Source organism: Heterocephalus glaber, unplaced genomic scaffold (assembly GCF_053883595.1).
Source record: "Heterocephalus glaber isolate CG9 unplaced genomic scaffold, H.glaber_assembly_v1.0 deba00001444, whole genome shotgun sequence".
NCBI lineage: Eukaryota > Metazoa > Chordata > Mammalia > Rodentia > Bathyergidae > Heterocephalus > Heterocephalus glaber.
Window position 1 is genome coordinate 209,725 of NW_028258297.1, and position 22,346 is coordinate 232,070.

The 22,346-nt window shown below is 49.6% G+C and overlaps 1 protein-coding gene across 5 annotated transcripts in view; it reads right to left on the bottom strand.

The window, feature by feature from the left end:
• The window catches only part of Shank3 (SH3 and multiple ankyrin repeat domains 3), a 54,952-nt gene extending 34,773 nt beyond the window's left edge, over positions 1-20,179 (bottom strand). For all 5 annotated transcript variants that reach the window (XM_004845281.3, XM_087213599.1, XM_087213600.1 and 2 more), the window contains exons 1-10: positions 19,879-20,179; positions 19,457-19,660; positions 18,457-18,528; positions 16,708-16,816; positions 16,485-16,636; positions 16,225-16,392; positions 16,030-16,146; positions 15,499-15,576; positions 14,551-14,617; positions 1,017-1,287 (exon numbers count right to left, since the gene is read on the bottom strand). In XM_004845281.3, coding sequence (XP_004845338.2) covers positions 1,017-1,287; positions 14,551-14,617; positions 15,499-15,576; positions 16,030-16,146; positions 16,225-16,392; positions 16,485-16,636; positions 16,708-16,816; positions 18,457-18,528; positions 19,457-19,660; positions 19,879-20,163 — 1,523 coding nt within the window. In that variant the 5' untranslated portion in view covers positions 20,164-20,179. The remainder of the gene's footprint in view (positions 1-1,016; positions 1,288-14,550; positions 14,618-15,498; positions 15,577-16,029; positions 16,147-16,224; positions 16,393-16,484; positions 16,637-16,707; positions 16,817-18,456; positions 18,529-19,456; positions 19,661-19,878) is intronic.
• Between the last annotated feature and the right edge of the window lie 2,167 nt (positions 20,180-22,346).

Below are 22,346 nucleotides of genomic sequence, written 5' to 3' on the forward strand. Positions count from 1 at the left end.
TGCTGAAGACAGCACAGGGCAGGGGCCAGGGGCAGAAAGGCAGCCTTTCACAAGCCCCAAAACCTGAACCCAGGCGAGCTGACCTGGCTCTATGTCTGGACAGGTTTCTGACCCAGCCCGGGCAACAGGGCCCCATCTGTAACACGGGGTTTACAAGGCATAGCCTCATGAGTCACGGAGGGCAACAGAGATGACCTGCCCAGCCCAATGGCACAGTGAGTGACAGGACTTTAGAAGCAGCTGCCATTGCAAAACAACACACTGTTTATGTAACACCTTCACCCAATGGTGCCTCTCAACTCCTCCATGTGCCTGGATGTGAACAGGAGAAAGCAAGAAAAACAGCTCCTGCCCTCAAGGATCAGGGAGCAGGTACCACCACCAGCACCTCCTGTGCTGCACATCAGAGCCCAACAGACAACTGTTCAGTTACTGAGAGCCTCCCCCAGGAAATCCCTGGGTAGTGTTAGCTCCCCCTTAATGAGGAGCCAGCACAGTGGCCACCTGAGAGCCAGGGCCACCCCAGCCTCACTCCACAGCCTGCAGAGGCCAGTGGGCTCCAGGCCACACCTTCTACTCTTAAATTCTAGTGATGCCAAATCCCTCAAATGTCCCTGGTTTCTCAGGGTCCCAGCACTCAGGGTCGAGGGTAAAGAATCCTGTAGGTATGCAGGGCTGGGGCTGGGGGATGGTTGGGTGTCACCTTAAGTTTTAACCCCTCATGGAGAGGCATTCCTGACCCCCACCACCACCAGCCCTGGAGCTGCAGAGGACTTTCTAACCACATTCCGGACCACAGCCTCTCTGCCCAAAAGGCTCCCTCAAATGCCTGTTTTCAGAGCATGTTCAGCATCCACCAGAGGCCAGCATGGATAGACCTGCCCAACCTGGAGTCTCCTCCTTTGTCCCTCCTTCACAAAAGGAGGCCCATCCCAGGCCTGGTTCGGACCAGCACACCTCTCCCTGCTGCCCAGGGCTGCACCCCCAGCCTCTAGGAGCCTCCCAGGCCCTCCTACCTGATCTTGCTCTGGCTTCCCCTGCCTGCTGAAGGGCCACCAGCATTCTCCTGGTCACCATCCCGGTCACGATCCTTCTCTTCCTGCAGCCGCTGGAGCAACAATTGGTGGGGAAGACTTCGAAGCGAGGGCCCCGGAGAGACAGCTGGCTGTGCCTCACCCTTCAGGTTGATATCACTGGCTGAGCGCTGCAGGGGCCGAGGGGATGCCAAGCCACTGGGGCCAGCCAGGCGCCGCCGCTTTGCGTAGCTGGGGGTTTCCCTGAATGGTACTGGGATGAAAGGACACAGGTGAGATTCAAAAGCCCTCTAGGTGACCAGCTGTCCTAGTCTGCCCAAGCTTGCCAGATTTTAAAACTAAAATCCATGTTCTAGGACCTACCTCCGTCCCAGAAGACTAAGGCAGCTGGCCACCCTCTGACTGAAGCCACCATAGAAGGACAATCTTCTCAGTTACCTTGTCTCTAATGCTGGCCTCAGGGGCAGATGCTGCCCCTCCTCTCAGCCAGACAAGGCCCCTGGGATACCCATATCTGACATCAGAATTGCCCAGTTCATAAGCTTCAGGAGACACAAAATAGGCTTCACATGACAAATTTCACCAGACTACTGCTGTGCAAGGTCATTTACAGTTAACTCTAGCCAGGGAAACTGAAAAAGACCTAGGGTCAGCAAACATTTCCTGTGAAGAATCACAGGAAACTATCTCAAGCTTTGCTACCATACAGTCTCTATTGCAATGATTTAACTCTGCCATATGAAAATTCTGTAGAATGAAAACAGCCATAAACAACATATAAGCACATGGGTGTGTCTGTGCTCCAATAACACTTTATTTAAAAAGCAGATGAGCTAAAAAATATTATCCAACTATGTATATGCTATATATATATACATATACACACACACACACACACACACACACACACACACACACATATATATAATGTAAAGCCAGGCATGGTGGCACACATCTATAATCCTAACCCTTAGAGCCTGAAGCAAGAAGATTGCAAATTCAAGGCCAGCCTGGGCTACGTAGTGAGTTCAAGGGTAGCTTATACTATGTATGAGACCCTGTCTCAAAAAAAAAAAAATGTTAAGTGGTAACCAAAAGAAAGCTGATGCGGGCTGGGGATTTAGCTCAGTGGTTCTGGCACCTGCCTCACAAGTGCAAGGTCCCGAGTTCAATCCCCAGTACCAAAAAAAAAAAAAAAAAAACAAAGTACAGAAAAAGAAAGCTGATGCGGGCTGGAGATTTAGCTCAGTGGCACCGCACCTGCTTGCAAGCACAAGGTGCTGAGTTTGATCCCCAGTACCAAAAAAAAAAAAAAGAAAGAAAGAAAGCTGGTGGCTATGTTAATATCAGACAAAATAGACTTTAAAATAAAAACCGTAACTAAAGACAGAGAAAATATTATACATTGATAGAGTCAACTAATCAAGAAGATTAATGATTATTAACACAGAATACAAAGATATATAAAACAAACATCAACATGTTTGAAGACAGAGAAAGGAAGTTCCACTAATAACTGGAGACTTCAATACTTCGTTTTCAATAATGGAGACAATCAATAAGGATACAGGAAACTAAAACCCATCAGACTTAATAGATGCACAGAACATTCACCAAACAATAGCAGAATATATTGAGAATTTTCCTAAAGTGAACATGAACATTCTCCATAGAGGCCATATGTTTGACCACCAAAACAAGTCTCAATAAATTTAAAAGGACTAGAACCATACAAACCATCTTCTTCAACACAATCTAATGGAACAGAAATTAAACACACTATTAATCAATATATCAAAAAAGAAATCACAAGGAAAATCAGAAAATATTTCAAGACCTATGAAAGTGAAAACTCAGACTACAACTATGGTGTGGAGCAAAAGCAGTACTAAGAGGTAAATTTATAGTGGTAAACATCTACATTTAAGAAAGACTGGACCGGGGATTTAGCTCAGTGGTTCCACCACCTGCCCTGCAAGCGCAAGGACCTGAGATGGATCCCTGGTACCAAGAAAGAAAGAAAGACTAGGGGCAATAGCTCAGCAGCACAGCACATACTTAGCATGAATGAAGTCCTGGGATCAATCTCCAGTACACACACACACACACACACACACACACACACACACACACACAAACACACACAGAAAGAAAAAGATCTCTAGTAAATAACCAAAGCTGGCCATGTTGGTGCATGCCTGTAATCCCAGCTCTCTCTAAGAGATTAAGACAGAAGGATGGCAAGCTCCAGGCCAGCAACTTAGTGACTTAATGACAGTCTGCCTTAAAATTTTTTTTTTAAAAAGGGCCGGGGATTTAGCTCAGTGGTTCCAGCGCCTGCCTCGCAAGCACAAGGTCCCAAGTTCGATCCGCGGTACCAAAAATAAAAATTAAAAATTAAAAATTAAAAAAAGGACTATGGATGTGGCTCAGTCTGAAGGCCCTAAATTCAATTCTCAGTGGTGAGGGGAAAAAACTGAATCGCACACCTTAAAGAACTAAGAAAAAGAGCAAATCTAACTAGCAAAAGGAAGGACAATTAGCAAAGCAAGAGTAGAGCAGAGATAAAGAAAATAGAAAGTAGAAAAACTAAGAATCAATGAAATGAAAAGCTTTTTAAATATCAACTAAATTATTAAACATTTTCTTACACTAAAAAAGAAAGATGAGCAAAAACAGCTAAAATCTGAAATGGTATTTAGAGCATTACTACCAATCTTTCAAACATAAAAAGGGATTATAAAATAATCAACTGTGTGCCAACAAATTAGATAAGCTAGATGAGATGATGGACAGATTTCTAGAAAAATCCAAATTACCAAAACTGACTTAAGAGACAGAAAACCTAAACAGACCTATGACAAGCAGAAAGACTGATTCAGAAATCATCAACCTCCCAACAAAAGTCCACCACCAGATGGCATCATTGTGAATTCTACTAACACTTAAAGAATTAACATCAATCTTTCTCAAACTCCTCCAAAAAACAAAATAGGAAAGAACACTTCCCAACTCATTCTGAGTCCAACATTACTCTGATGCCAAAGCCCGATAAAGACATTACAAGAAAAGAAATTTAGAGACTATTAAATCAATGTAAGACATTACATCAAGAAAAAGCACTTGCTATAATCCACCATCCTTTTGTGATTAAAAAGAAAAAAAACCCTCAGACAACTAGTAAGGAGAGAAACTTCCTCAACATAAGGGACACTGCTTAAAAACCTACAGTTATCATCACGATAGAAAGAAAGACAAACTTTTCCCCTTAGATCAAGAGCAAGACAAAGATGCCACTTTCACTACTGTACTCCAATACTGTACTAGAAGTTCTAGCCAGAGCAATTTAGTAAGAAAAACAAATGAAAGCACCCAAATTGGGAAGGAAGAAGTAAAGCTATATCTACTTGCCAAGGACATGATCCTACGTAGAGAAAATCACAAAGAATCTACCAAGAAAACAAAACAAACAAACACCAGGTGTGGTAGTGCACACCTGTCATCCCAGCACCAGGGACGCTGAGGTAGGACTGCCACACATTTGAGGCCAGCTTGGGCTACATACTGAGTTCAAGGCCAGCCTAGACTATACAGCAAGACCCTGTCTCAAAAAAAATCATTTAAAATGAATCAATGACCTAAATATAAAAGCTAAACCCATAAAACTCTTAGGAGAAAACATAAGAGATAGTAGGAAAAAATTCTAATTGGAAAGCCACTCAATCGGGGTGGCTCTGACACTTTAAATTTCTACCGAACAAACTAAAGCCTAATGTGAATGGTAAGGTGAAACTAGAAACTACCAAGAAACCACTAACCAATCAAGAGCATTGTCTTTCTCTTATTTTCTACAAATACTTTACAAAACTTTCCTCCTTTCCCCTCCTTACAGTGGTATTCATTCCCCATTCGATACTCAAACTCTTTAAAATTTAAATGTGCTTTAGTTTTCGTTTTATCAGATGTGGTATTAGAAATGATGAAGACCTACAGGAGCTCTGGGGATGTAGCTCAGTCGTAAAGCACTAACATGAATGAGGCTCAATCCCCAGTACAAAAATTTGTTTTTAAATCTTGAGCTCAATGCATTAACAAAAGGTATCCCTGTCCACACAGAAAATGCTTTGTCCAGGTGTGGTGGTGCATGCCTGTAATCCCAGCACTGGGGAGACTAAAACAAAAATATCACTGTGAATCAAGGCCAGCCTGGACTACACAGCAAGACCCTGTCTCAAAAAAAACAGTCCTGAGTTCAATCCCTCATACCAAAAAAAAAAAAAGAAAATGCTTTGTCCATCTTACTCATGGGTCACCCTGAGATCATGTGTAATTGAGAGGACCTCACATCACTGTGAGGATGAAACCCATTCCTGGTGCTTCCCAACCACAAAGATCGGTCAATCAACCAGACACGCAGACTGAAGACAAATCTGTTACTGAGCTCAGAGCCCATTTGGAGGTTCTGTATTTCTTATGGAGGAATTCCAGTAAATCTACCCCATCCAGCTGCTTTTTCTTTTTGCAAAGCCCAATTGAACCTAGGCCCTGCACATATACTGAGCCAGTCGCCTACCACTGACCCACACTCCTCACTCATGTGTTATATGTATATTTGGGTATAAATGTTATGGGTTTGTGATTTTTTGGATGGTATTACTAAGAAAATTGATTAAAATCCTTCAAGCTAGTTTTATTTAAATTGGCCTAGTGATAGTGATAAATGAGCACTCACAAAGTACTCCTAAAGCTCTCACAAATAGAAAAACTGGCCCAAATGTGTTTTTCCCCTAACTTCACATTTAGGTTTAGGTAGATCTGGTAAATAAAAGTATTACTGGGTCGGGAATTTAGCTCACTGGTGTCACCACCTGCCTCGAAAGCGCAAGGACCCGAGTTTGATCCCCGGTACCAAAAAAAAAAAAAGTATTACTTAAATTGTTATTTTAAAAAGAATAAGAGTGTTTTCACAATTGCTAATTTTTGCTGGGCTGCTGGTCAGTCTGTGTGGTCTCTAATGTTTAAGACCATAAACCCAGAAATTATAAAAGTAAAATGTGCAGTAAAAATGAATTGCTTGGTAAATAACAGTCAGAAATAAAGAATTGAAAGACCCATGTTTAACTTTTTAGCTTCTCAGCTTCTGAGATATGGTTGAATCTTGCTTGATTGATTCACCAACAGAAATCCAGGAGCATGAGATGATGGGGTGAGGGAAAGGACAGGCGACAGTGGAGCCTTGGGAGCATCTGCCCTTAGCCAGGAAAGGTATCCAAAGAAAGCTTCTCTGTGCATCTGTGATTTTTCAAGTGCCTTCATCTCAGAATGATCCATGTGCCAAAAGAGCATATTTTAGGACAGCATTTCCCAAACTCCTTCAATGGCAAAGCTTTGCTTAGTCTCTAATAGAATTTTTCATGAGAAATTCAAGCATAAAATTAGGGCTAGGGTAACTCAGTGGTAGAGCATGTGTTTAGTATGCACAAAGCCCTGAGTTCAATCCCTAGCACAATAAAAAAAAGTTAAGTAAATGCAAATGAAATAAAAGTTTATCAAACTTTTCAAAAATAATTATGCTCAGGCTGGGGATTTAGCTCAGTGGTTCCACTGCCCGCCTTGCAAGCCCAAGGTCCCGAGTTCAATCCCTGGTACAAAAAATAATAATAATAATTATGCTTTATAGGCTATATGTTACTTTTTGTTTGTTTGTTTGATTTTTTCAGACAGGGTCTTGCTTTGCAGTTCAGGCTGGCCCTGAACTCACTACGTAGCCCAGGCTGGCCTTGAAATCACAGCAATCCTCTTGCTTCAACCACCCAAGTGCTGGGATTACAGGTGTGCACCACTACGCCGGGCTTATAAACAGGGCCATGGTTCAAAATGCAATTCTGAGCCCCGTGCTAGGCTCTTGGCGAGTTGGTCTGTGGGCTCCTGGAAGTCTTTGGTTTGCTTTTACTTCTTTTCTTCTTTTTTTTCCCCTGGTACTGGAGATTGAAACCAGGACCTTGCACTTGCCAGGCAAGCATGGCACCACTGAGCTGCATCCCAGGCCCCTATATGTTACTTTCAAAACTCTCTCTTTTAGTGAGTTAAAATCTTACAGTTATGTTAAACTACAAATATTTATTAACTGTCTCAATCATTTCTAGGTTAAGTTTAAATACTAAAACATAAGTTTAAAGTGTGTATAGGTGACATTTTGTCTTTTGTGTGTGGTACTAAGGACCCAGTGTCAGGGCCTTGACAATGAATTACAATTCCATCACTTTTTTTGTATCTTTTATTTTGAGACAGGGTCTCACTAAGTCTCTATGTTGCCCAGGCTGGGATCCAACTTGCAATCCTCCTGCCTCAGCCTCCAGGGTGCTGGGATGACAGGCCACCAGGCCAGCAGGCCACCAGCCCCAGCTGAGAAAGCATGTTTTATACAGAAGTTCTAAACTGAAAGATGTGGTTCAGTTACAGGAAAATGAGCAATTTTTAAACCAAAGTCCGGTGACCAATGGCTCCACATGAGCAAGAAGAGGAAGGGCAAACTAAATGGTTCCAAGAAACTTGTAGAAATTTATAAAAGAGAAAATTTGAAAAAGGAGTTTCATGTGTAGCCAAGCCAGCTAAAATTGAATGACTTTATTACAAAGTTATTTTCACAATGAGCTTTAATTTCAAAAGAGCAATGGTTTGAAGTAAAAGCTGTTTTTCCTCTGCTAAAAGAACAGTTTACTTAGAGAAAGGTTTTCTCTCTCTCTTTTTTTTTTAGAAACAGGATTTCACTATGTAGTTCAGGCTGGCCTCGAACTCATGGTGATCCTCCTCCCTCAGCCTCCCAAGTTATGGGATCACAGGCATGCGGTATTCCTTATCTTTTATGTAGCTCACATAGGAAACAAGGATTTGTGTTATATTAAGTTAATTTCCTATGCTTTTGTATAATCCTTATTAGATTTATGTTCATTTAAGAAAACTGAGTCTTCTCTATTAAAAGAGCCAAGTATTATTTTATACTTAATTTTCTGTATTTGCCTTTGAAATCTTTTAATTATCACTTTGGTTAAATGAATGGCTATTATTTCACAGTGATTTGGATTTTGATCAAATGTTTTAAACCTCTGACACTGTTGACAGACTTTCCAAAACCAAACTCTAAATTAAATTTTTTTTAATCCCAAACTAGCTTTGGGATGCTCCAAAAGGGCCCTTGAACATCCAAGAGATATTAACTAGGCTTGTCTGATATGTTAAGCTGTACAGGAAATAATACTAAATTTCCATTAAGTTATATAACTTAAGCACAAGTATATAACTTAAATTATATAACTTAAGTACAAGTATGTTACTGATATTAGTATTGCAGAATTGTATGAAATTCCTAGAAATCTGATGTCTTGTTATAATGTTATCAGTCGTACTCATGGTTATTATATTAAAATGTCACATGCCACATAAAATAACCACATTTCCTTGTCAACCAAATCACTGTTATAATGAATCCTCATCAGAATTTAACCAAGGCCACCTTAAATCTTGTTACCCATAGTCAGGTACTGTTTCTATTCTCTACAAAGCATCTGCAATCAGCTACGGTCCAAGTGTGGTAATGCACACTTGTAATCCTAGCTACTCTGGAAACTAAGAGGCAGGATGATCACCTATACAATTTGGTGAGACTTTGTCTCAAAATAAAATTCAAAAAAGGGCTAGAGATTTAGCTCAGTGGTAGACCTTGCCTAGCACGCACAAGTCCCTGGGTTCAATCCCTGATACTGAAAAAAAAAAACTGATTCTTCTTCAAAGAGATTCATGGAAAGGACTTTGACAAGTAGGATGGAATCCAGGTTTCTGAACTTTAAGATTATACCATGAGACTGGGTAAAGATTCCCAGAGCTCTAGATGAAAGAGAAGCCAAGCACAGTGTCATACACCCATAATCCTGGCAATTCAGGAGGATGAGGCAGGGGATCACTTGAGCCCAGAAGTTCAGGGCCAGCCTGGACAACACAGCAAGACTCCATCTCTTAAGAAAAAAGAAAACACTGGTGGTTTAGGGAAATTACTTATCAAGATTAAGCAGAACAAGAATTAATGACACGAGACTGAGAAACTGACGAGGCAATAATTTCATGGCTTTATTTAAAAATCTATTGGTTTTTTTTAATGTTTTATTTTCCAGATTTAAGGAAACATTTTTCTAATTCTTTTAAGTTATTTATACCTCACAGCAATGTGTTAAATTATACTTTCATAAATAAAATTGAAATATGACCCCTCATAATGTGTAATGCTAATCATGGCTATTTTTATTACATGGCAATATAGTTCTCTGCACAAGTTCAGTGAGAATCTGTTCTCTTTATAACTGGACACAATTGGAAGCCCTGTTTACATTACCAGGCTCTGAGTAGAGTGTCCTCCCCTGGGAACATGCTAGAATGTAGCTGTCCAGGGTTCCCAGCCCTACTATGAGGGAGCACAAACCAGAACTTCCCACCAGGTTCAGAAACATTTGGGGTCCTTCGAAGAGACAGGAATTGAACTCAGTCTACAAAAAAGCCAGGCAAAGCCTGAAGTTTCCCTTGATCTGACTTCCTAGCCTTGAAAGATTTTTTTTTTAAATCCAATCTGACATTCCTTATCAAAAGTTCCACCCACATGCCTGCAAACCTAGCATTCTGAGAGGCTGAAGCAGGAAAATCGAAAGTTTGAGCTCAGCTCGAGGAACTTATGAGGCTCTGTCTTTAAAAAGGGGATGCTGGGAAGTAGCACAGTGTGAAGGCCCTGGATTCAATCCCCATATTAAAAAAAAAAAAAGTGAGGGGGAGAAAGAGAAGAAAAAAGAAAGAGAGGAAGGGAAAGATAGGGCAAAACAAATTTTAAAAAGCCCTATGTTGTCAACTGCTATCCTTGCTGCATTTATATAAATAGTTTAGCTGAGTTTCATAAGACTAAATTACTTTGCAATCAAATCGGCCTTAACTCTGATTATCTCTGGTACAAACTGGCACGACTATAGAGAGAGAAAGTATGCCTCAGAAGAAAACTATAGTACACCTGTCATTAGATTGTAGCCCTGTTCATTGTTTTCAAATTTTATTATGAACCTGCGCTCTAGACTGGATCCTAAATTATTCTGGGGTTCCTCCAATCTAATTCTCTCCCCCTTTTCCAACTTGGAATCACTAAGAAGAAGAACTGCTCTGTTCCTAAAACCTCACAAGGTGGAGATCAGCACCATGACGAAATTTCAGGTCCAACTCCCATGCCTGAGTGAGGCCCACAGGGGGATTCAGGAAGACACCCAGAGCCTCAGAGACACTCCAACCTCAACCAGGAACTGTGCTTTGAGCTTAAATCCAGAAATCTTCTGGACAAACTTCCTTTTAGACTCAAAGACTGAATTTTTAGCTTGTTCTAGTCAGTGACTTTCACTTTTCCTTTTGCTCCATGGAAACATTAGTTGGTTTGGTTTGTGGAGCCCTCGGCTGAGGAGCATACTCAGGTCTTGGTGTTATCCTGATAGGCATCACTCAAATCTCTCCAATGCACTTATCTTCTCAAAGGCTTAGATGTGTGTTCACAGCCATCAGCAGTGTGCCAAATGGTCTCACGGTGACCAGAGTAAGAAAAATGGATGACCAACAAAAGTTACCTTTCTTCATCAATCCTGACTGTGTAAGACAAAGATAATCAGCCATGATGGTGGAACTCATGCTCAAGTTTTGGTCAATCTCACATAAATGAGAGGCAGATAATAAAGGGGAATTTTTAATTTTAATTCTAATTGGGCAGTCACTAGATGGGGGTAACTCTGGCACCTTAAATTCCTACGAAACAAACAAACCCAACATGGACAGGAAGCTGAAACTAGAAATGGAACCAGTCAGAAACCACCAACCAATTTCTGACCAATTAAAAGCATGTTGTCCTGCTTCTATAAATACTTCACAAAAGTTCCCCTCTGGATAGAGTGGTACCTCTAATTTGAATTGCAAAACACTCAAATATACTCTAAAGTTTAAATACGCATAAATTTTCCTCTACCACTGAGCTACCTCCCTACTCATTTTCTATTCTGAGATAAGGCCTCACTAAGCTGCCCAGACTGGCCTTGAACTTACAGTCTTACTGCCTTGATCTCCCATGCAGTTGGGATCACAGGCATGCACCCCCACACCCAATTAAGCTTTCCTTATATCACGGGTGAACCCTCATGACCTTAGATTTGGCAATGGATTCTTAGATAGGACATCAAAAGCATAAGTAATTAAAAAAAATAGCTGGGAACAATGGTACAAGCCTGTAGTACGCAACACAGTGAGACACACATACACCCACACACACTCGCCATGTCTAAAACAAACCAAGGGAGCACATAGAGAGTGGATTTCATAAAATTAGAAACTCTTGGGCCAGGGATTTAGCTCAGTGCTTTCACTGCCTGCTGTGCAAGCGCAACGACCCGAGTTCGATCCCTGGTACCAAAAAAAAAAAAATTAGAAACTTTTGTATATCAAAGGACATGATCAAAAAATGACAGACTAGGAATGTAGCTTTAGCATGGATGAGGCCCTGATTCAATCCCCAGCACCACAAAAAAGCAATGAAAGAAAAGGAAAGAAGGAAAGAAGACAGATGGAAGGAAAGGAAGCCACAAATAACCAACTGAATAGGAAAAAAATTACAAGCCCTGTACCTCATAAAAGATTAATATTCAAAATTTATACAGAACTAGTACAACAGGATAACAATTTAACTTAAAAACAGGCAAAGGATTTGACATGTCTCCAAAGACACATAAAAGCCCAATAGCTCATGAAAAGATGCTCAAAGCCACATCAGGTATTAGGAAAACGTAAATCAAAATCACAATGAGCTGGGAACAGTTGGTGCAGGCCAGTAATCCTTGTGATTTCAGAGGCTGAGGCAGGAGGATGGAAAGTTTGAAGCCATCCCAGGCAACTTAGTAAGCCTCTGTCTCAAAATTAAAAAGAAAATCTTTAAAGGTCTGGGGATGTAGCTCAGTGGTACAGCTAGTAGAATGTCCCTGAGTTTGATCCCCAGTACCACAGAAAAAAGAAAAAGAAAAGTGACAGACGATAATGGGCTGGGGTTGTAGGTCAGTGGCAGAGTGCTTGCCTACATGTATGAGGCCCTGGGTTCAATCCCAGCATCTATAAATAAATAAATAAATAAATAACAATCATTTGAGATAATTTGAAATTGGAAATTCATACACAGCTGGTGGGAACAGTCTGGCAGGTCCTCCTGGGCATATATCCAAAGAATGAAAACAGCTACTCATGTAAATACATACACAAATAGTTCATGGCAGCACCTCACATAATGGTCAAAGGGTAAAACAACTCACATATCCGTTGACAAATAAATAAGTAAAATGTCATGGAAACAATGGATTATTAATCAGCCATAAAAAGGAATAAAGCAGTGATACAGCCTAGAAAACAGATGACGCTAAAGGGAATGTTGAGGAAAAGAAGCTTAACATGAAGGGTCTCGCAAGCGTAAGGACCCGAGTTTGATCCCCGGTACCAAAAAAAAAAAAAGAAGCGCTTCCTGGGGACCCGGGGACACTCTTCAAAAGCACAATGGAACAGCAATCCACAAGAACACTCGTGTGCAAGAAGCTTGCACCTAGGAGGTGGCCAGGCTCACACATAGTCCAAGTGACAGAGGCAGGAGGCACAGGGGTCACCGTCGGGTGTGGATCCCCACCCAAGGTGTCTTTTCTGAGGAGGAGGCTGGGTGGGTGGAGTCCTCCAGGGTGCAGGCCCCAGCCAAGAACTCCCACGAGTGCCCAGGACTGTCACTCGGGGAGTACACTTGGAGGGTGTGCACTAGGTAAGGGCTAACAACGGCTTTGCAATACTAGGTCTGAGGCACTACCACAAACCCAGAGCCTTCTTCTCCTTCTCTGTAGCAGCCCAATAATCACCCCTGAGGGGCAGGGCTGAGTGAGAGGGTGGCTCGTGACAAAGAGGCTCGGAGTAAAGCTCCTGAGGGCCTCAGCCCCTTCCTGAGTGTGTGTGAGACACGAGCAGGTAAGGTTGTGGCCAGCAGAGGACCATCAAGGACAGTGCCCAACCCCAACCAAGCAGGCACCCTGTGTCAGGAGGGCTGTAGGCCTCAAGGGTGACCCCTAGATAACGGGTAGTGGGTTTTCCTGCCCCTCAAACTGGTTTACAAATAAGCCCCTTTGCCCCAATTGGCTAGAGGAAGGCTACCTCCCAGAGTCCAACCCCACAGAAAGTGAAGGTGGGAAGGGGATGCAAATATCCACGAGACCCTACTGCATTTAAGGGAAAGTGAAGCATGATGACCCTAAGAAGCTTCCCCTTGACTGCACAATCAAGGGACAGAAAAAAAGGCCACAAACCAGGGCTGTCCCGTCTAATGGCCCCTCTCACACACAGGTCAGCCCCAGCCCCACTGTAACTGCTTCCTGGCCCTAGCTCAAACTCCAAACCTCCCCATGGTTTTCTCCCAACCTAAGCCTGGACCCCAGCCCTACGCCACTCCCTGCTCAGTGAGCTGCTCCATACAGCTGCTCCATTCTGCGCAGTGTCCACCCACACCCAGGGCTGACCACTACGGCCCTCACCTTGCCAGCATTCAAAGAGTGATAACCAAGCCTTATTAGGGCAAGCAGTTAAGGGGAAGTTTCATAGAGGAAGGGTTCCTAAGCATGGCATTGACCTTAATCTTAACAACTATGTGAAGTCAACTCCAGCCTTAAGCTCACGTTAGAAACCCAGCTAGAGCCCTAACACCAGCCCCAGCCTTTCGCTGTCCACTACCACTTCAATTTACAAACAAGATGGGGACACCCCAGTAAATACACATGACAGAAAGGGGAGCCTGGGGTCTGTGTTCCACTAAGAGCCACAGGCAGAAAGGCCTGGGCCACCCAGAACATGGAAGATCCAGATGCTTGGGGAGAGCATGCCCCAGCCCAAGAGATCCTTTGCTGGAGGGGAGGCCTGGTCTCTGCCCGGCACCATGTCCCTCAAAGGTGTCAAGATGCCTCCTACCTGTTCTTCAAGGGCCATGAGTCATGGATGTAGCAGGCCTCCCTGCACCCCCTGCTCTCCAAGAGCTATGGCCTGGAGAAGGCCATTGCACTGCTCCATTGTATATCTGCATGTGTGTGTGTTTCTACACATACCCTCCTGGGACCCTGTCAAGTAGAAAGCATGCTATGGCCACCTAAACACACCCCTGCTCCAGGCTGTTCCACCATCCTCACCCCAGACAGGCCTTCCTAGGGCCTGAAGGGAAATGTAGATCCTGAACCTAACATCAACCTTGAGCCTAGTGAGAGCCCAGCCCACAGTCCAAAACTACCACTCTTGGCCCTGACTGAAACCTCTGTCCGGTCAACACAGCCTCTTCCTACAATATCACCTGACCCTTGGCTTCAGAGTTAGGCCCTTGTTATGCCACCACTGCCCTGACCAGCATAAAGCCACATCCAACAGGGACCCACAGGTGGGCAGAACTCACCAACATCTGAGTCTTTGTGGGTTTTGATGATCTCAGCCAGCTCAAAGTTGCCTGCGATGATGGCCACCTGAGAGAAAGGGAGGCCAAGGCTGAAGGCAGAGAGCAGCATGGATATGCCCCGCCCCGGGTGCTTCTTCCTTCTCAGCCCTGGTGTGGGGTCTTCTTCCCTGGGCTGCCCTTCTCAAGTCTACTTATCCACATGGGACCCAACTTCTTACTGACAGGAGCGAAAGGGTGCTACACACACACCTTATAGCAGGCCAGTCTGCTCAGGACCAAGGGGCCTCCTGGACATGAGACCCTAAAAGCTGAAACCGTATGCTCCTGAGCACACTGGGACACTGTACCGTCACACCCACATCTCTCCTGTCTCAGCCGTGGCCCTGCAGTTACCCAACCTCTCCTCCTCAGTTCCCTTCCTGGGCCCTGCCCTCAGTCATCCAACAGCCTATCAGCTTCCAGCGCCCAAAACTCCAGCACCACCCCTAGGACAACCACAGCCGCCTGGCTCTCCCACCTCTCTCAGAGACCTGTGCACCTATTGAGAACAGACCTCATCAGGCCCCTCCAACTCCCTCAAAATCCTAGGCCACCTGGAGAGTCAGCCACCTGATTATCTGGTGGGACAAGGGCTCAGAAACATGGCCTAGAGCAAGTCGGGGACTGGTATCGCAACCCGAGGCTCTGTTCTCCCGTCTTTTCATCTGCCCCTCCCACCGTCCAGACCTCCAACCTTCCTCTCTCCCAGGGCAGGGGCTGGAGAGAACCCCACATCAAATACCCGCTCACAGAGCCAACACAGCGCTGGCCCACCCCACCTCCAACTGCTCCTGCAGGAATCCTGGGAGTGAGCGCTCCCTTCTCACACTCCAGGGAAGAAGAAAGGTTCAGAAAAGCCCAACACAAAAGACAGGCAACCCTGAAAACAGCACGTTCTTCCAAGCACACCTGGAAGGCTGTCTGGCTGTTGTAATTTCGGACATCCTTGTTGGCTCCTCGGAAAAGCAGGACACGTGCACAGCTCTCCTGTGGGGAGGCAGTGGGGGTCACATGGGCGGCCGGAGAGAAGGAAGGGCTAAGATGCAACGGCAGGCATACACGTGGAGACACTGAGGTCACACAGGTATGCAGGGCACAGGAATGCACATGCAGATTCACACCTACATGTTCAATGTGTCTTCTGGGCCAGGTGGGTTTTTATGGCAGGTCCCACCTGCCCAGAGAGCACGGATGTACACAGTGTACATGCAGTCATTCAGAATTCATGTGTGCAAATGTATGAGTGCACAGGGAACAGATCTGCATGTCCAGAACCACAAGAACACCCTGGAACCACAACTCACTGCAGGGCACAGGACACACATGCAGAGTAGTACGTGGGATGGGATGTAGTCACTTATGTGCAGGAACAGAAGTACATCCAAGAACACGCAGTCCACCTCCACCACACGTGGCACACAGTGCAACACTCAGGCGCACCTGGTTGTAGAGGGCACAGATGTGCAGGGCAGTGTTCCCCGAGGCATTCTGGGCACCCATGTTAGCTCCATAGAACAACAGGTGCTCCAAGTGCTGCACATGCCCGAAGCGGCAGGCCTGCAGGAGGGGCAACGTCAGGCCCGAGGTGAGGCCCCACCCAGACACAGCCAGACCCTGCCCGAGCTCCCCGCCGACCTGGTGGATCTCCTGCCAGCCGTTCTCATCAGTGGTCCCCAGCTGTGCATGGTCGTGGAGAAGCAGTTCGCAGCACAGGGCATCCCCGCCCCCCAGGGCACTGTGGTACAGAGGCGTCAGGCCACGGCTGTCCTTGTAGTCGGGCGAAGCCCCCAGGTCCAGCAGGGTCTAGGGGCAGAAGCCTCAGCACCTGTGCCACAGCCCACTCTCTCCCCTGCCAGGCCACGTGCTCGGCCGGCTCGGGTCCTGCCCTCACTGACCGTCAGCGCCCCTGCATTCCGCTGCCGGGTGGCGCAGTGCACCGCAGTCAGCCCATCCCGGGTGCGGAAGTCCAGGTGGGCACCACCGTTCCTCAGCACTTTCAGCAGGTCCGAGGCATTGTCTAGCTGGGCCGCGAGGCTCAGAGGGCATTCTGGGTAAGGGAGGGGTGAAATTAGGGTCTCAGCCACCCAAAGGACACCCCCTCCTGGCTCTGCTCCTCACCTCCTGAGTCAGGGTCATGGAAATTGGGGTCCAGCCCCTTGTCCAGCAGGCGGGCCACCTTGTCCGTGCTGTGCAGTTGGACATAGTCCATGAACTTCTTCAGGTTTGCCTGTCACATGGGCCATCCCAATCAGCGGGGTGCCAAGGCTCTACCATCCAACCATCACTCCCTCCATCCAGCAAGCTGCAGGCCACCTGGAGGGCCCACTGCCACTACTTCTAGTCAGTCCTGTCACCCAGCATGTTTACTTCCCTGGGTCCTCCCTTCAAACCCACATCTGTCAGCCTAAGCCCAGCCACCCTCACAACAGGCAGGTCACCCTTGTCAGACACGCACGCGCACACACACACCCATGAGTGTACACCTCAACCTCCGTGGCTGCCCTGGTTCTGCCTCCTAGCAGATGCTCCAGCCCAGAAAAGCCCTTGGTACAGGAGGGCAGGAGCCAGCCCTATGGCACCCAAGACCCCATCATTCCAAGGCCCTCCTCTGGGCCACCTTTCTTACCAGCTCACTCGAGGGCAGACTACTGAGCCCCCGAGAGAGGAGCCTTCCTGAAACTCATTCACACAGTCACACATCAGTTCACCTTCCCAAGCCTCCCTGGTTACATGGACACCACACACCAAGGCAAGGAACCTGTCCAGGGCTCCAGACACTCGGTATGCAGCAGCAATGAGAAGGTGCCATGGGGACCACTGCCACAGAGTGGGGCCATGAAACCAGAGGAAGAAGCTCACAACCAAATGAAGGGTGGTCCAAAGACCCTAGGGCAAAGACCTCAGCAGTCCAGGGCTGCAGGGCAAGGGCAATGCTGGCTGCAACCCAGGTTGCAGGAGCAGAGCTGTGGTAAGAAGCTCAGACTCACTGACAGCAACTCACTGTATCCTCTTGGCCACTGGGGAAAGATTCAAAGCAAGAGTAGCCATGGGTCAGGGATCCAGGGTGACAGCGCCACCAAAAGGCCAGTGGCAGGAAGCAGCGACCTTTCTGACATGGCCTCCACCTAACCACAGAGGCAGGGCTGCTAATGGCAGGGCAGCAGAAACGTCTGGAACAGAAGCTGGAGGACTGAGGGTCACAGACAGGGTCTGGGGGCATAGGGATCCTCTCCTAGGCTCCAGAGACCATCCACGAAGTGTCCCACAGAGATGGTATGGGGGCTCAAAGAGTCTGTCCATGGGGAAGGGGTGTGGCATCCAGCTTGCCGCCTAGATGTTCAGAGGAGCCAGAGAGGTGCCCCACACAGAATTCACGGGATCAGGCACCCAGCAGTCAAGACACAGGGGTCCCAGGGCACATCTGAGCCAGCATCACCATCTGTGGTCACAAGCAGGTGACTTGAGCCCTCTGAAACCCAGTTTCTTTGCTTGTGAAATGGGTAATGATCACCCCTCCCAGAAGAGAACTAGCAAGGTGTCTAGTTACAAGTGTCCCCAAAAGCCAACACAAAAGGTGCCTATTTCTCCCCTAATCCCTAGCTTCTTTCAGGATACCCTGCCCCCTTGGCCAGGAGCCAGCAGAAGGCTGTATGGCTGGAGTTGCTGATGCACCAGTCAGGTCTAGGAAATACATCCAGCCCTCCAGCCACCAACCGCCCAGTCCCACTCTAGACCTAATTCCACTCTGACCACAGGGCCTAGCAGACTTGGCCAGTGCTGGTGGGAGGGATACGGTCAGGCCCAAGCTGGAGAGGTGGGGACGGGGTGGACATGGTGGAGACTCCCTCCCTGTGACTATCTCTTTACCTTTGTGTGCAGCTTTGCAAACTGCTTGTCATCAATGAGGTTCTGGGCATAAACTCGCCGCTTGTATCGAAACTGCTCAGATAAGAAAAAGGGAGAGAGAGAGAGAGAGAGAGAGAGAGAGAGAGAGAGAGAGAGAGAGAGTGCCCACGTGGGCAGAGTGAGCGAGTGGTCACCACTACCACTGGCTCATGCACACCACTCTCCACCCTCACCACCAGGCGCTTCCTGCACACACACACACACACACACACACACACACACACACACACACACACACCCCGTGCTGCAAAACTGGCAGCCACGTAAGCCCCAGACACACACTGCCACAGTGGACAGACAGAGCAACAGCAGCCGCCCACCCACCACACTCAGACACCACGCATGGTACCAGGAAGGTAACGGTGACCACCCCATATCCTGTCTCATCCCCATGGTTCCCTGGAAAAACCCACTCCTCTCCCAAGATCTGACAGCAGATATCCCAGACAGTCCCTCTCTGAGCAGAACTGACCTTTCCCCGCTCTGTCACCACAGAGGTCAGGTCACCTTTAGCTCAGTCACCATCATTCCTAATTCAGTGCATGGAGGGTGTCATCCTCACCCTGCCCAAACCACAAGACCCCCTGCTGGGACTCAGTCCACATTCCCCACACCTGGAAGGGGAGTAGATGCGCCTTTATATCATGGATGGAGCGGAGGACTCAGGCCCACTTTGGAAGACTTGCAGTGGGGCTCGGGGACAGACGCGCTCTCTTCACTCTCCTCCGCAGGAGGGTGCACAGGCTCCTGCACGCCCCGAACACGCTGCCTGCGTGCCCCGAACACTTCTACACACACTGCTTGCTGCCAGCAGCGCGCACACGGCCCGCACTGTTCCTGCTGCCCAAACTCCAAGTCTGCACCCGTTGCTCACCACACGCGCCGCTAGCAGGCATGCACGGCCCCAGTTCCTCACACCCCTCGCTCCTCGCCCAGTCCCCTACACCCGGCAGATCCGCACCTCCAGGTAGGGCAGGGGCGTGTCCAGGTTGGGCGGGTAGTCCTGCAGCAGCCGCTCCTCGTCCAGGAACTTGCCGGCGCGGCCCCGCGAAGGCGGCTGGAAGAGCCCATAGTTGAGCGCGTCCTGCAAGCTGTGGTTGAGGGCGCAGAGCACGCGCTGCTTGGCGGCCCACACGGGCGCGGTCGGGTCCAGGCGCAGGCACTTCTGCAGCGGAGCGGGATCGTGAGCGCGGCGGGGCCGCCGGAGGGCGCCCGGGCCAGCGGGCGGCAGGAGCCCGGACCCCGCGCGGATGCCAGGCTCCGCCCCGGGGCTGGGCTTCCCAGCCCCGCCCGCGCGGGGGAGGGTCCGGCGGAGGTGGCGGGGGAGGGGTGAGAGTCCGCGGCGGGGGTCTGGGCGCGGGGCGCGGGGCGCGGGGGGCTCACCGTTTGCTGCAGGTCCGGGATGCCGACACGCACGACCACGGCGGCGGCCCCGGGGCCGTCCATCCCCGCTCCGGCGCCGGGGCCCTGGCTGCTCTCGGCCGGGAGCGAGGAGCACGGGGACTCCACGCGGCGCCCCGGCCCCCCCTGGCCCCCCGCCGTAGCCCCGCCGGCCGCGCTGCGCGGGAGGGGGCCGGGAGGGGCCGGGGCCGGGGCCGGCACGGGGGACAGCGGTTCCGGGGGCTCCGCGGGCGCGGCGGCGGTGGCGGCGGCGAGGCTCAGCTGCATCGGCCCCGGCTCCGCGCGGCGCTGCCTTCCCGGGGGCGGGGGCGGCGGCGGGGGGAGGGGGCCTCGCCGGAGCGGGCGGGGGCGGGGGGCCGCGCGGGGCGGGGGTGGCGGCCGGGCGGCCGCAGGCGCGGGGCGGGGGTGCCGAGGGGCGCGGGGGGCCGCCCCGCCTTTGGCTGCGGGCGAAGTAGCGGACCACCGGGGAGGGCAGCTGCGGCGGATCTGGAGCTAGGGAGGGGGTCGCATCGGGGTGCAGGGGCGGCCGGCGGGCGGGAAAGAGACAAACAGGACAATTAATTTCCCCTGAGTGGTGGCCGCGCCCCGCCCCCACCCCAGGCCCCGAGTAGGTGACAGAGTCGACCCTGCCCCACCCTGGGGTCCGAGGGCGCGGACTCCGGACCGGGCAGAGTTGGGGCTGGGCCCGCTTTGAGGTCGCCCCCAATCGGCCCTCCAGCCGCGCCCCGTGCGCCCACCGAGGCCGAGTTTGGGGGGTTGGCTCCGGACCCCGGCCCGCTCACTGGGGGCCCCCGGGACCCTGTCGCGGTCGCCCCCTCCCCGTCACCCTGGCGACAGCAGGGTGGGGGCTCGACCTACGAGGAAGGGCCTAGGGGAGGGGGCGCCACTAGTCTCCACCTGCGACTGGGAAGTGAATTTTAGTTTCACACGTTGTCGTGGCAACGCGGAGGGGGTGACGAGTGGGCGGAGAAGGGGAGCGCGGTGAGGAAACGCAACGAACGCAGCGGCGCTGCCAGCCCATGGGGAGCGTGCAGCCCTGGCCGAGTCCGCTCTGCGAGATCCACGTGCCCTGGGGCCCCAAAGAGCCGAGCTGCACCCTGGGTCGCCCTGAGAGTAAGCTGACCCCAAAGTCCAGCTCCCCCGCCCTCTCCACACCAGCCCGAACCCCCCAAATTTGGTGGTTTCCTGAGCCTCCCTGGAATAACCTTGAACTGTCCGGTCCCCGCACAGGGAGAAAGCCTCCCCATGACCGCCTGACCCCACACAGAACAGTGGGTAACAGCCCCACTCCCCACAAGTCCTCCTGATAGGACCCCAGCTCAACACCACAGCAGGGCCCCTTCCAGGGAACACCTGTACACCCCACGCCCCACCCCCGCCACCGTCGCCGCCGCTGCTGCCACAGGACTGTCCTGGGATGCCACTGACCTGCTGGAGCTGCGTCTCAGGCCACGCTGTCTGTGGGTCTGGGCCAGCCTGGCCTCAGGCCTGTGTGCACCCTCTGGCCAGGAAGTTAAGCCCCCCATAGCCCCTCCCAAGGCTACTGGCCTGGCCAGAGGTGCAGCTGAGGGTCCCCTGGGGGCTAGGGCAGGGTGGAGGGAGTCGGGAACAGGAAGAGACCATCAAGGCCACCTTATCTTCAGGAAGCAGCTTGGGAAGCAGGGCTGGGTTTCCTGCAGTCCAGCCAAGAGGAAACTAGTGCTTCCCAGCCTGGTCTCCACCGGCTTCCTGCCAGGGCTCTCTCCTTCCCTCACCCACACCCTACCTGATGGCCCTAGGGGAGGGGTTCCTCCTCAGCCAGCGCTGCAGACCAGCCCTGGCCTCCACTCTACCCGGGGCCTGGATGGACCCAGAGCCCTCTGCCCACACTGCCCAGCTGGGCCCTCACGGGTACCTTTCAGCCTTGCAGGCAGCTTGCCTCCTTCACTGGGGAGCCTTTGAGGAGAAAATGTCAAATCACCAGCAGCCAACAGATCGGTGGTCTCTGGCCTCAGCTGGTGACAACAAGCCTGTGTTCTGTACAGTGCCTGGCACATATGAATCAATCCCAGACCTCAGCAGTCCCCCAGCTCCACTACCACTTGGCAGACAACAGAATAATACCTGGAAGCACTCATACCAGGACATCCTCTGGCAGAGAAAGAAGCCAAGGGACAGAGGCTGTCTGTGCCCCTTATTTTGTTGAGAATAACCCCAAGCACCTGTGCCCAAACTTCCCACCTCACACCCACCAGATCCTGGGCGGATCACCGTAGCTGGGTGCCACCCTCGACAGCAGTCCTTTCTGCTCATCTGTCTTTCCTTTAGAACCAGAATCCTGTAAAGATCCAAGTGTTCACCATCCCCACATATCCACCCACCAGCACTTCCAGACACAAACAGGCTTCTGGAGGTCTAGGGAGACACGGTGAAGCACTCAGAACTGTGCCTGCCACAGCAGCAAGGCCACA